This window comes from Juglans regia, chromosome 10, assembly GCF_001411555.2.
Source record: "Juglans regia cultivar Chandler chromosome 10, Walnut 2.0, whole genome shotgun sequence".
Lineage (NCBI taxonomy): Eukaryota > Viridiplantae > Streptophyta > Magnoliopsida > Fagales > Juglandaceae > Juglans > Juglans regia.
Window position 1 is genome coordinate 7,012,971 of NC_049910.1, and position 13,510 is coordinate 7,026,480.

At 35.5% G+C, this 13,510-nt stretch overlaps 1 protein-coding gene and 1 pseudogene across 1 annotated transcript; both read right to left on the bottom strand.

Annotated features, from left to right (window-relative positions):
• Positions 1–1,391: 1,391 nt before the first annotated feature.
• On the bottom strand, positions 1,392–7,036 carry LOC108983384 (aldehyde dehydrogenase family 3 member I1, chloroplastic-like). The gene is made up of 7 exons (XM_035695104.1): positions 6,809–7,036; positions 5,560–5,629; positions 4,912–5,082; positions 4,227–4,342; positions 3,545–3,706; positions 2,847–2,996; positions 1,392–1,631 (listed from the first exon to the last, which is right to left on the bottom strand). Exons 1-7 carry the CDS (start codon positions 7,034–7,036, stop codon positions 1,392–1,394), a joined length of 1,137 nt encoding a protein of 378 aa, XP_035550997.1.
• A 2,187-nt stretch (positions 7,037–9,223) lies between these two features.
• LOC108983377 lies at positions 9,224–13,185 on the bottom strand (annotated as a pseudogene).
• Positions 13,186–13,510: the final 325 nt, after the last annotated feature.

Sequence of the window (13,510 nt, forward strand, 5' to 3'; positions counted from 1 at the left end):
TGTTACGCTTTCCAAATGTCTTTTCAAACTAGCATTTCCTCTGGCAAGTTGAATTGTTACTCACAGGTGGTCGAATAGACACCATGGATGGCTTTTCTCGGTCTCTGGCAGATATGGGTTAGACCCTTTTCAAAACCAAGCAAAACCCATCTCTGGATTCCGGGGATAGGCGAGTTTCGGTTGGCAATTTGATGTATTTGTTCGGGAACGTTGAGTCAAACCGGGTTTACATTGTTCTAATGGCGAACGATATCTTCTATCTGGCTTGTTAATGGTATTTATTTGATATGATTCTTGGTTTCCTGGTTTTCTTTCGGCTACTTTAATTGCCCTGCTCTTAAAGTTGGCGACTTTATGGTTTTAGCTGGCTGTTTTTGTTCAACTTTTTCTGTCTTCCTTCCTTGTGGATATATAGGTAGGTGAAAATTGGAGTTCAAGTTTATGATTTTATGGATTTAGGTGGACTCTTTTAAGCAAATGCATGTCGTTGGTTGGTCATTCTTCTATTTTAATTTGGGGATTTTGAGGAGTAATAGATTCGTATTGCCAAAAGCAAAAAGTATAACTTTTTATTACCGAAAAGAAAATAGTTTTCACAAATAAATGCAAATCCATACGAAATCATTTTTATACACTTTAGAAGCTTCCACAGGTACTTGATAGAATACAAATTCACACGCCACAAAAATTATAAAGATTAGAAATTTATGATCTTTCATAAGTACTTCATAACATGCCACAAGAAGTGCTTACCATGATCATACAAATATTCTCCAACGGTTGAAGACCCAATCATTGATCCAAAAATTTTAGGACTGTTAGATACTAATTTGGTTAAGCTTTTAACTCTCAGGATCATAACATTTCATCACACTTCCTAATACGACGTCCACAGCAGCCCACTCTATCGACACTGACTCGGTGGTAGCCCTTTTCGTTTTGGTGGCTTCACTCATCTATCAGTATTCAATGACTTAATACCATGCCCGCATATAGTACCAAGGCATTTTAATTCAGCCTATATGTTGCCCCCTCCGTGACTTGAACTCGTGACGTGGTTCTTGCTCTGATACCAATTGTTAAAGACTCAATTATTGATCCAAAAACTCTAGAACTGTTGGATACTAATTTGGTTAAGCTTTTATTATAATACCAATTGTTCAAGTGATTTGCCATAGACTGACCTTTCATAAAACTGAACCTAGAAACTACAACCGTGCTAAAGATATCTGTCAAGAACTTCAGATTCATTGATGCATTAACGATCTTTATTCATATGCAGAATATATCTAGGCAATTGACCTTTTGAAAATATATATTCATTCAAGAAAAAGAAAAAGAAAAAGAAAACGAAGAAGCAACTGGACAGGCAGAACTTCAATGTGACGTTTTCAATCTTTCGACCATCCAATCAAAGCAAGTATGATGGCAATTATGTTGCCACTGATTAGGGCCTTCAATAGTTTTTGCTTTTCAGGCGTGTATGGAGGGTACCTTACAGAGGCATCTCCATCAAAGCTTCTATATAGAACTGCCTTCTTATGGCTAAAAGCATCAAAAGAAAACTTCCCATGGTATGAGCCCATTCCACTCTCCCCAACTCCACCAAAAGGTAAACCCTCTACTACAACCTGCATTGTGAAGTTCATAAGATGTCAATGAAAAATTGATCAATTAGGTAGAACACAGGCAACTATAAAATGTGAGTCCGAATTTCGGAACCATGTGTACTTATAGCTGTATCTGCTTATATGTGGAGTAAATTAAACTAATACACAAACTCTGGAACCTTTGAAGACAACTCTAAAGTTAGGTCACAATAATATTTCATGCATTTTCATGTTCTCCTTACACACCAATGTTTCCTGTGAACAAATAAAAATTTGGGAGTAGTAGATGTGACACTTTGATCAACTCTTTAAATTGTGAAAGTCTAATTCAATACTGTACACCTCATCTATATCTGTTATTTTGTTTCAAGTCTACAAGTGGAGCAATTTAAATTTATATTTCCTGCTTTGGTCTGCACAGAGCATAAGATACAAATATTTGTTAAAAGTAAATCCACAACTTTTAATCATTTTATTGTGTTCCTCAAATTTACTAATATGCTCTCACTCTGAAGAATTAAATTAGCATAGAGCTTATTTCTGCAGAATTTTGTTCATAATATTTTTTTTATAAGTAAAAATATTATATATATCAAAAGAAGAAACCAAGTACACTTAACAAGAAAACACCTTGCCCAAAATGACCCAAAAAGCCCAGAAAACACAAGACCCGACCCCAACTCCTTGTTTCCCGTAGAACTAAAACTCTACCCGAACACCCAATCCCAACTCCTTGATTCCTCCATTTAGACTTCCCTCTAGTTGAGCTACCACCCTTAGCGTCGTAATTGATTGCCTAAAAAAGACGTTGTAACTTCCTGCTTTTTTTGAAACTTGATTTGGTTTCAAGCGCTTGGGTTGCCTTAATTGCAGTGATTAGTTCTTTAAATTGGTCTTCACATCTTTCATGTGAAATTCCAAAAGAGGAAAAAAAGAATAAGAATAACAGAAATGTTGACAGCATGATTTGAACCTGCGCAGGCAAAGCCCAACAGATTTCGAGTCTGTCTCCTTAACCACTCGGACTAATATTAATGATCTTAAAATTATGGATATAACTATTAGTCAATCATCATAAAGCTTTTTCACATATGCCAATCATTCAGATCAGGCTAAACTGATGATGATATTTTTGTTTGTATTGATGTCGGAATCCAACCGCGACTGTATATATGAAATAAGATCACGCTGGAATAAATGTGGCTAATCTATAAATTTCATGACGAGAATAATCACATGTATGATGGTATCATTGATGAGCATTCCTCCAAGAGATATATTTTGCACAAAAGCCTTCTTCAGCTGCTCATCATTAGTGAAGAGATATGCAGCAAGGGGCTTTGGTTTTGAGTTTATCACTTCAAAGTTGTCTTCCAGGTTCTCAACCTGTTGACAAACCAGGAGAAAAATTGAAAGTGTCTATATATCTTGTGTCTTAGTGAAGGCACTGCTGACATGACTTCTTTTAGAATCCATTGCTGTGCACAAATCTTGGCCATGAGAAGTGATACTTTTACAGGAAGAAGAGCTGAGGGAACGTGACCATTTTGACACGAGAAGCAATGGTGTCACCACCATTAACTCTGTGTGTGTGTGTAGAGAGAGAGAGAGAGAGAGAGAGAGAGAGTGAGCATTGAGGTGTCTAAAAATTTAGGAGATGATTGGAGAGAAATAGTGAGTTTACTTCATCAATATAGAGCACTTTCTCCCTGACAATATCACTAGGAACAAGCCTTAGAGGAAGATGTACTTAAGAAAAATGTTACTTTGCCCACTCTATTTGCCTCCTCATTTTGACACCTCATGTATTTTAATTTTTTTTTTCTTTACTTAATAATTAAGAAAGTGACTATTAATATATTGATATTTTTTTAAATTTTTTTTTGAAATGTTAAAAAAATTGAGGAAAAATAAAAAAGAAACTTTTAACTAACGGTAACAATGAGAAGTGCACTCTGAGCGGCAAAGTAGCACCGCTCTGTACTTAATATAACTATAGTGCTCACAATGAGAATGGGTACTAAAGGCCCAAATTTCTTCTCCTGCATTATCAGTGAGTCCTCTGGAACATCCAACAAGATGGTTGGAGTATCTTTCTGAAATAAATTTTAGGACAACTAGTGTAAAATGGTTTGTATAACATATGTAAGCATCAGCAAGCTAAATCGACTACTCACAATTGTTTCTCATCCCTTTGACCTCCAAAGACAACTTTATTGGATACATTAATCATCCTCATTCAAGAGCTTTACCAGAAGAGCAAAGTGAAAGGAGCTCACAATGCAGTAAATATCTTTTGATTTCAGTGAATCTTTCCCAAAAAACTTCTCCAGTTCAATCCTCAAAGAATGTATATGTAGAGTAGGCATGTATCAAGAAATATACCATTGAAGCATGTCATTTTTAAGCTTTGTCTTCACAGAGACAACCTTACCAACTTTGGAGCAAACTCTTTTGTTGTTATAATATGGTCAACACTGGTACAAGCTTGCCCATTATTGCATGCCCACTTGCCAGTAATTATTCTCCTAACAGCAACCTTAGGTTTGTAGAAGTTTAATCCATCATAGAAACTAAGTTGGAAAACATAATTCAAGCTCCAGGAGAAACACTTACTTGTAAGTTAGCGTTTGAATCAACAACAGCTGGGCACTTCCCTCCAAGTTCCAGAGTTATTGGTGTAAGGTGTACTGCAGCAGTAGCCATCACAATGCGACCTACTCTTGCACTACCTGTAGAAATCTCAGCAATTACTGCACAAGAGACGGCTACGTTTAGATGTTGAGCTGAACTCAATTCTTTATGAATTGTAGTGAGTTGAGTAGTAGAGAGAGTTATATGAAATCCATCTAAACTGAGTTTAAAATGTATTTGGATGTTAATATGAGTTTAATACTTTTTATGGGAAGTTGAAAAAGATTGTGGGTCTTACATATAAAGATGTCTTAAGTTGAAAAAGGTTATGGGTCTCACATGTAAGGAGGTTTTGAGTTGAGATGAGTTTAGTAATTTGAGAGTTGAGTGTTTAGATGTTAGACTCAACTTAAAATTAGACTGAGCTTAGCTGAGTCTTGTAACCAAACGTAGTCTTAATAATTAAAGTGAATGTTTTACTACTCTTATATCTCCAAACTGCATCAAGGGCTGCACCGTAGAACTATAATTGACAGTGCCTCCTCCAAGATGTAACTATGGCAAGGGAGTTCTCCTGCAACTTCTGTTTGTTGATACAAATATCAACGATTCAAGATCTTAGGATGTCAGAAGAAATTATGTAAGCCGATGAAATGCTAAAAAAAACCTGTGTACAGAATCCCATCCCACTTCTGATCAAGTAGTGCAGTTGTTTCATCGATGGCCCCTTCAACAGCTTTTATGGCAGAATTGTCTAGATATTCCTCTGCAAAATTTGAGACCAGCAACGATGTAGCAGGAGCAATTTCTGACGGTTTTAGGACCACAGCATTGCCAGCTGAAATAGCTCCAAATTCCAATTACCGGATCAAGGGATAACACAAGAAAATAGATATATTATATGTTAACTTAGACTGAAAAAGAAAACTAATTTGTATGCGGATAATGCCATAAAACTTGAATAAATTTTATAATAAAAATAAAACGTGAAGTTTATTTAATAATATTGCAAAGCATTGATCAATGCAAGTTAGACAATTTGAAAAAGGAAAGAAATTAAAGGGTATTGATTCTGATGTAGACTGCGTGAAACAAGATTCTCTTTTACATACAAAAAGGGAAGTTCCATGCAGAGATGATCAACACAACTCCTAATGGTTCTGACACTATTTCTGCTGATGATGGATATGTTGTAAACGAAGTTTTGACCTGAAAAGTGTTGAGAATTTGAATTAAGTTATGCTTGTGATTGTTTCAAATTTTGGAGACAGCCACAACTTGTTATCTAGCAATAAAAGTAACTACTTTTAATCACCTTTTCTGGAATCATCCAACGACTCAATTCTTTTGAGTGCCAGCTTACACGAGGATTTGACTTGTGAAATCTGCATCAATCATATTAATTAATTGACTTCATGGGATAAATATATTAAGCTTAAATATATTTTGTTGCAGAACAGAATTATCCCAAAGAGTGGAAAAAATTATATATTGACGATCCAAGCCAATTATTTACAGATATAGGAAAGTTAACAGATTTAAGTGCATTTGCAAAAAAAAAAAAAAAAAAATTAGCGGTACCTAATATATACAGATCGAGTTGGGTTTAAAACAAGAGCGGTGCTACTCTGCCGCCTGCAGGTGCCCGCCCGTTGTTCCCCCTAGTGCAAATTGTACTTTTTTTTTCTTTTTTTGCTTTTTATTTCAAACATTTTTTTAAACATATTTAAATATTTTTAAAAAATAAAAAAATACAAACACACTAATAGTCACTTCTTTAACTATTAAGAAAAAAAATTTAAAAAAAAAATTAAATGCACGAGCGGTCAAAATGAAGGAGCAAATTGAGGAGGCATAGTAACATTATTCTTAAAACAATGGCCATTTTCCTAACCTTGCCACCAAAACCTACTTTACATTGAATGCCTTCCCATCTCAAGATTGTCTGTTGCAGCCATTCTAAAAACCTGCAGTGTAAATGGTGTATTTTTATGTGTCAATGTTGAAGAATAATTTCACATTACCTGTAAATAAGGTCTTGGACATGTTTATAAGAAATGATCAGTCATATTTTGTAGAACCAGTTTTATGAGATGAGTTAGGTCCATGAATTTCTTCATGGTATCAGAGCCTGCCACAGGATGAATGGGGGCTCACACTACTTATCCCGTGACAATGACCAAGAAAAATACTGGCCTGCACGTGAGGGAGGGTGCTGAGGAATAATCTCACATTGCTTGTGGACAAGGTCTTGGACATGTTTATAAGAAATGAGCAATCATCTCTTGTATAACCGGTTTTATAAGATGAGTTAGGCTCATGAATTAATAAGATATAATTATGAAATTTGACTGTTAATTTAATTTCAAGACTTAAATGGAAAATAGATAGACATATGAAATGAGTATTACAATATTCATCGTTGTTAAAATGCATTTTTGTGGACATTGATCCACTTAATATGTTTATCTTTCGTTGACTAATTTTGAGACTCTTAAATTCGTTTTTACGAAATATTTTTCAAAATTAATAACAATAGACGAAGGAAAAGATTTGATTTGTACCACGCAAAAAGCTTCTAATCCAGGCTTTTGAGAGGTCCTTAAAAAGAGCTTCAGTAATCTCCTTCTCTTTTCTTCAAGCATCTTCTCGATGCTCTTCAACTGCGACACTCTCCATTCAAAGCTCCTCGTCCTGCCGGCATTAAAGCTCTTCCTGAGCTCCTTAACAAGCATAGCTACTCTGCCTGCGTCAAACTTTGGCTTCTCTTCCACCTCCACTACTACCGACATGCTTGCTGAACAACACTTGAAGCTAAAACACAAACACAAGTAGGAACTAAATATTCAGTTAGCAAATGTGGATACCAAGATGCGCAAATTAAGATAGAAAAAGAGGCTACCCGTACGAAGTTCTGACAAGTTTGGAGAAGGAAACTCAAGTTCGAGTGCTCTTTCTTGTGTTAAAACAGTAAGAGAATGCTCTGCTAGCGCCATCATCAACTGTACTGTATCTATAAAGAAGAAGATTAAAAACAGGAACGAAAGCATTGCATCAATAAGAAAGGCACGCCTTTTTCAGGAACTTCTTATAGAGTTATTTGTAGTGCTGTTAGAAAGGAGCAGAGATTCGTTGTTGAAGAAGTATGATAGGCAAGAAGGCAAGAACAGATACCTGCAGATTCCCAATAGCTGGATAGAGACCATGCCCTTCTAAATGAAAACTGAAGAGTGAGAAAGAGAGAGTTGCAAATTAGCCTCCTATAATTGGTAACAGAAAAATCATACTTAGATATTCCTTCTTGAGTCTGGAAAAGTCACTTGCATTGAGAGTCTGGTTTTGAATCACCATGCACAAGAGAATGGAGATAATGTTGAAGATTCTTGGTTTTATTCGATTTGTTGGAGTCAATTTGGGACAACGTCACAACTTGATTACAACATAATATCTCCTGGCTGGTCCCCATATAATTAGAGAGAGAGAGAAAAAAAAAACTGTGGGGTGAGATTGTGAACCATACTTGAACACATATACAAAGAGATTAGATAAAAGTAAATCCATAAACTGATATGATCTTATGTGATCCATTATATCTATATTACAATAAAAATAATTTTACAATTTGACGTACTGTATCAAACCACATCAGTTTATAAATTTACTTTTGTAAAATTACTTTGTGGTTAAAGTATTTCTTGAAATAGACAATACCATAATATCCTCTAAATTTGGCCACCCCATTCACGCCATGGCGGGAACCACTAATGATAACACACATGATATGCACTCTAACCTAAAAAATGAGATTTCTCGAATAATATACTAGACTTTCTTCTCTTAGTAGAAGTGATAATGTGTCATATTTATTGAGGAGTAAAGCTGGTTTGGATAACATGCATATTCATCTCTCAAAGGTTTTTCAAAATGCAGCCATTGGAGATGGCCATTTAATGAGATAATGGGCAAAGTAATTAGTACTTCTGTGAATTTGTGAAGCTGATCAAAGCAATTTTCTTTGATTCTCTGATCAAGCCATGCGATCATTCTAAATTGTTGTAATGAGTCAATGACATCCATGGAGTCACCTTCTCGGATGAGATTATCCGAGTTGAAAGCTAAGGCCTTTTTGGCAGCAAGGAGAGCAATCTTCCACCGAACTACAGGTGATCCATGCAAGAGTAGCTTTTGAAGGTCATGGCAAACAACAACTAGTATCTAGAAGTCTTGAAGCATGACTACGTTGAAGTTGAGTTTGATTGAATTTGGTGAGTGTATATTTACCACGAGAGATTGTCCTGATCGGGTAAGGTATATAATTTCTAGAACATACAACACTCTTTTCTCGGCTATATTTCGATGCTTGCTGCCAGAGAAAATGTCCCAGCGAGAGCCATGGATCTCTTTAATATGAAGAAGAAACAAGCAGAAATCCCTATGAACCTATAACACCCCGCTCCTTCCTTCTAACGTAAGTAAATTTCGATGACGAAAATTATGTAACAATCTGCCCTTTCTATCTAGCGATTGCAAGCCTCGTTATGCATGCCGAACCTCGATGGTGTGTTTCTAAAAATATTATGTGATTTCTAAAGTACAAAATAGTAATCGATTTACTCCCAACATCTCTTCCAAATTGAAAATATGCGTTCTGAATTTGTTACCTACAAAACTTAAAGCCCTTAAGAAACTCTCAAAATTCAACATTTCCCATGCAACAAGTAAAGCTAAGAACCTACAATTAATACACACACACTGAGATAGCTTGCACATGAATAATATTGGTCGTGAAAGGGCTACTTTACAATAATGGGCTTATACACGAACGCATTTCAAATAGTCTACCAAGAACTCATTTTTTTCGTTTATGCATTGAAGACATCTATCAAATGGAATGTAGTTCTGCCACCACCCCACCCCCCAAAACAAAGAAAAAGAAACAAAAAGGTGATTAACATGGAATAAACATTATGCTGACATAATCACGTCGCATGAGCTCCATGGGTGCGTGAAGCCCATATACCAAAGATAAGAAACCAGAAGACAAACAGGATTGCCCAGTAGCGTGCAGGTCCATACTTGATTCTGGTAATCACAAACTGCATAATTCATAAGCAAATTTAGGCCACGTCCCAAAGGTGAACCAAGATTTTTAGCATATATACATCATATCTTCTTCTCTTCCCTCAATGATATTAATTTAAACACTTGCAAGCCTTAAAAAGCCTCTTCTATTCCATAATGAACAGCCGTATATAGATACTCACAGGTTTTATCTAACAGTAAACAAGTTGCACATTCATAGGCCTATTGTTATGTTCTCTGGGTATTATGTGTATCAGTGTACGTGCATGTGTCTGTGTCTGTTTGAAGAATTAACAATAGTATGATGGATAAAACCTCCCTTTTAAAGTGAAAACAAACCAAGAGCATGAATAGAATGGATGAAATTGACCTTTATTTTTTTTTAACTTACAAAGCACCCTACCCTGGTCCCTTCCCTCTTCTTTCTCCATCATCTTATCTTAGAAACTTTAACTGTCTTCCTCCAGATAAAGTTCTGAGTTCTTTTCCATTTGCATCATTCCCTCAAATCTGTGTTAAGACAACTAGACTATAGGAAGCTGATAATTTGAACACCGATGCAGGTTCAGCAGGAACATAAGGCAAACAAAAAGGGCTTTGAAACCTTGAGGTTTTTACCTACCCAGAAGAAAAAGCCTTAGGCCCTGTTTGAATACGCAGTTAGTCTCATTGCATCCCATCTCAACACCCAAACACTACTACTTAAACACAAACACTTTTCAATTTTTCTTTCATACTTTTTCATCTAATCATTACTAATCATTACAACTTTCCTAAACTTTCATATAAAACACAAAAAACAATTCAACTTTTTCAAATCTCAAAACAAAAATTATATTAAAAAATTATATTCTAACAATATTTTAATTTTATAATATTTTTATTCAAAATTTTCTCTCATTTCCCAAAATCCAATAAAAATCTTAACCCTATTTCACTACTATTCACGAACCATCTCATTACTATTCACAAATTTTTCATCTAATCTCATTTGACTATTCAAGCAAGGCCTTAGATTTAGATGATTCCAACTCCTTGGGATTATTGGCCTTTTTCCAAAAGAGTTGTCTTAATCATTTGCCCATTTTTAATCCAAGTAATGTTTTTGTCTCAGATGAGGAGACTTGAGATGCACATGTGAGTGAATGAGTGAATGAAAAGTGCACATAAAAGGTCTGAGCTTTCTCTTTTTATTTTTGTACTGTGGATACCGTGAGTGAAAAATACAATTCTATTATCCAAAGCACTTATTTTTGTAGTATAAACAAGTACTAGATTGCACTTTTGAGGAGAAACATAAATATGCTAGAAACAAAAAATAAAACCACTAAACTCTACAAAGGAAATTTTCTCATGCAGACACAAACACTTACACACACACAAATCTTTTCTAATTCATTATTGTTTGGAATCTAAGAATTTTCTTTGGAGAGAAAGGAACAAATGTAGCGTTAAAGACTGAGAAGTCAATGGCAGATAGCTCTAAGACATACCTGCACTTTTGTAATTGCACATTAAGGAAAATATGTAGCATAGATATTAACCAACAAATATTTAAAAGCAATCTCTTATACTCTCTTTTACTTTTATTATCCTTTGTCACTCACATCAAGCAATAACAACTGGCTAACACATTCAACATCACCATAGCAGCAGAGGACCTCAAAAATCATAAGCACTCTAGTGCTTATTTGCTGATCAAGAAAGTTTGTAAACCCTAATTAAGTTTATTTAATATATCAAACATATGCCAATAAATTAAACAAAGCTAATAAAAAAAAATATTAAACCCAATGCAAATGAGCACAGAAATGGAGGAGAATAAGCTACTTACAAACCGAAAGAAAACCACAACTGTTAGGGCACAAATGCCTCCGAGGAGAATATGAAGGCCGCTTCTGGCAGTTTTCTGCACATAAAAGTGGAATCTATCAAATAAAGCATATTGTTAAGACATGGTGACTGAAGTGTAGAAGTGATTCCACAAGTATCACAAAATCATTATAAATGGATACATTAATTGTATAAAAAAACCATTCAAATGCAAGCAATTTCTTAGTAGTTAAAAGCAATAGCTTCTGACCAAAATCGTAAGCAACCAATATTTGTTTTGATAACTAGGACAGAAAAAAAAAATGTCAATAGTCTATATGGTCAAATTCAGAGTTTCATTCAAAATCTTACATCATGTCTTGCAAATGGGTCAAAGCGCCATTTTGCAATCAAGTGAAAATAAAACATCTTGTAAAGATGAAGAAAGTCTTATCAAATAGAAGCGGGAAAAGAACAATGCTGCATTGTATAAATTCCATCCTCAACTCCTCAACTATTGAAGCATATTAAGTTCAGGAAGAGTAGCTCATCATGGAAAAATAAGAAAATACATAATCAATCCAAAAAATAAATACATCCCAACACTTGAGATATTTCACAAAATTAATGTCCACAACAGGAACTCTCCAGCTCATAAAGCTGTAACTGTCAACATTATAATCCCTCTAGACTTGGTCTCACAACACAAATTTTGGGGATACATCTGTTGAAATATGCAAGACTTCTCCCTAAATATGTTGATTTGTTCTCATCCCAAGTTGCATGTGCAACTCCAACAGCGGGACAATAACTAACATGATAACATATATATAAAATGTTCTTCTTTCTTTTTAAAACAACAAAATAGAAGAAAAAAAATGACGTTCCCAACTTTCCTATCATTTTCATCACCTTCTGTATCGCCTTGAATGGCACAAGGTGCCTATACTTGTGCATGTACTTTAGTCCCGACTCCAGACCAAGACTTAAAAATACCTCTACACAAAAGATGAGATAATAACCACACTAATTGGATTAACATGGGAATGCAAAGTTCTCTATCTGCACTATGTCATAATAAGCTAAAAAAATGCTTAATCTGCTACCATACCAACACTTAGGGGGAAAAAAAAAAAAAGCGCACCTTCCCAACACGAGGGGCGATGAGCCATGCAAGAGTAACAGTAAGAAGTCCTGTAGCAAGCAGAATTCCAATACCTTCCACAACCCACTTGGTTGCAGGATTTTCATCAGGGACAACATCTTCTGAGACAATATTCAAAGGTTGTTCAGAAAAAACCTGTGAAACTGCAGCATAATTGTTATAGTTATTATTATTATGTGGATTAAACCACAATGAAATCTCACTAAGTTGTTGCCTTCGGATGGTAGCCACAGCATCAGGATCTGCACCTTGATTTGTAGGCACCAGTGCAGGAGTTGGTTCTCCAATAGCAGTCCTTTCTCTCAATGATCCAAATTCCTTTAAAGAACCCACAACCTTTTTGAAGTCGGCAGTTCTAATATTTTTTGCAACATGTCCACAAATTTCACAAACAGTGGATCCATGATTAACAAACCATTTTAGAGCGCAGGCATGGTGTACTAAAGCAAGGTCATTTTTGCAAGAACAACCAAGCTCTACCAATGTGTCTTGATGGTGACCTAGTCTCATCTCCAAATCTATACTACAAATGAAAACCTCCCCATCGAAACTAATAAACTCCACAAGCCCAGCTTCTCTTCCAATGTTCTTTTTTAGAGAAAATTTATTTTCAACGTCTTTCAAAACTTCTTTTCTATTAGGCTATGCCTCCCCATAGCTTTTACTTGCTTCTTGTAATGGATGAGTGATTCCCAACAAACCTAATACAACATCTCCCCTTGTGTCAGGTTCAGCACATTGGCAGACACGATGACATGGCAAGCCTGCCTCCTTGTCTAGACTATGGCGTGGGTGAGTCCCTGATTCTTCACTCTCAATAGGTAAGCAATCCTCGTTACTGATTCCATCATTTACTGTATGCAACAAGTTTTCCTTTCCCATTGGTAACTGAGTTTGTGGATTCAAACACACAAGTTGCACTTCAGATTATTGCACCATTTGGCTTAAATAAATAATTCTTTCTTAATCAAGTTCTGGAGGTCAATGTCCCCATTGTGTGTTTATATGGAAAAAAGCAGTTTGTAGTGCAACACAAATTCACAAGTACATCAAAATTTTGCTCCGAATGTAAAATAGGCTCGAGCCATGTAGCAGAACTTAAGGCTGTGATGCAAATTAAAAAGAGAGACACAGATGCAGAATATATCCACAATTTTATCTCCAAATCCCTTTTCAGAAGTACATGATATGAAAAACTGTCTTCCTA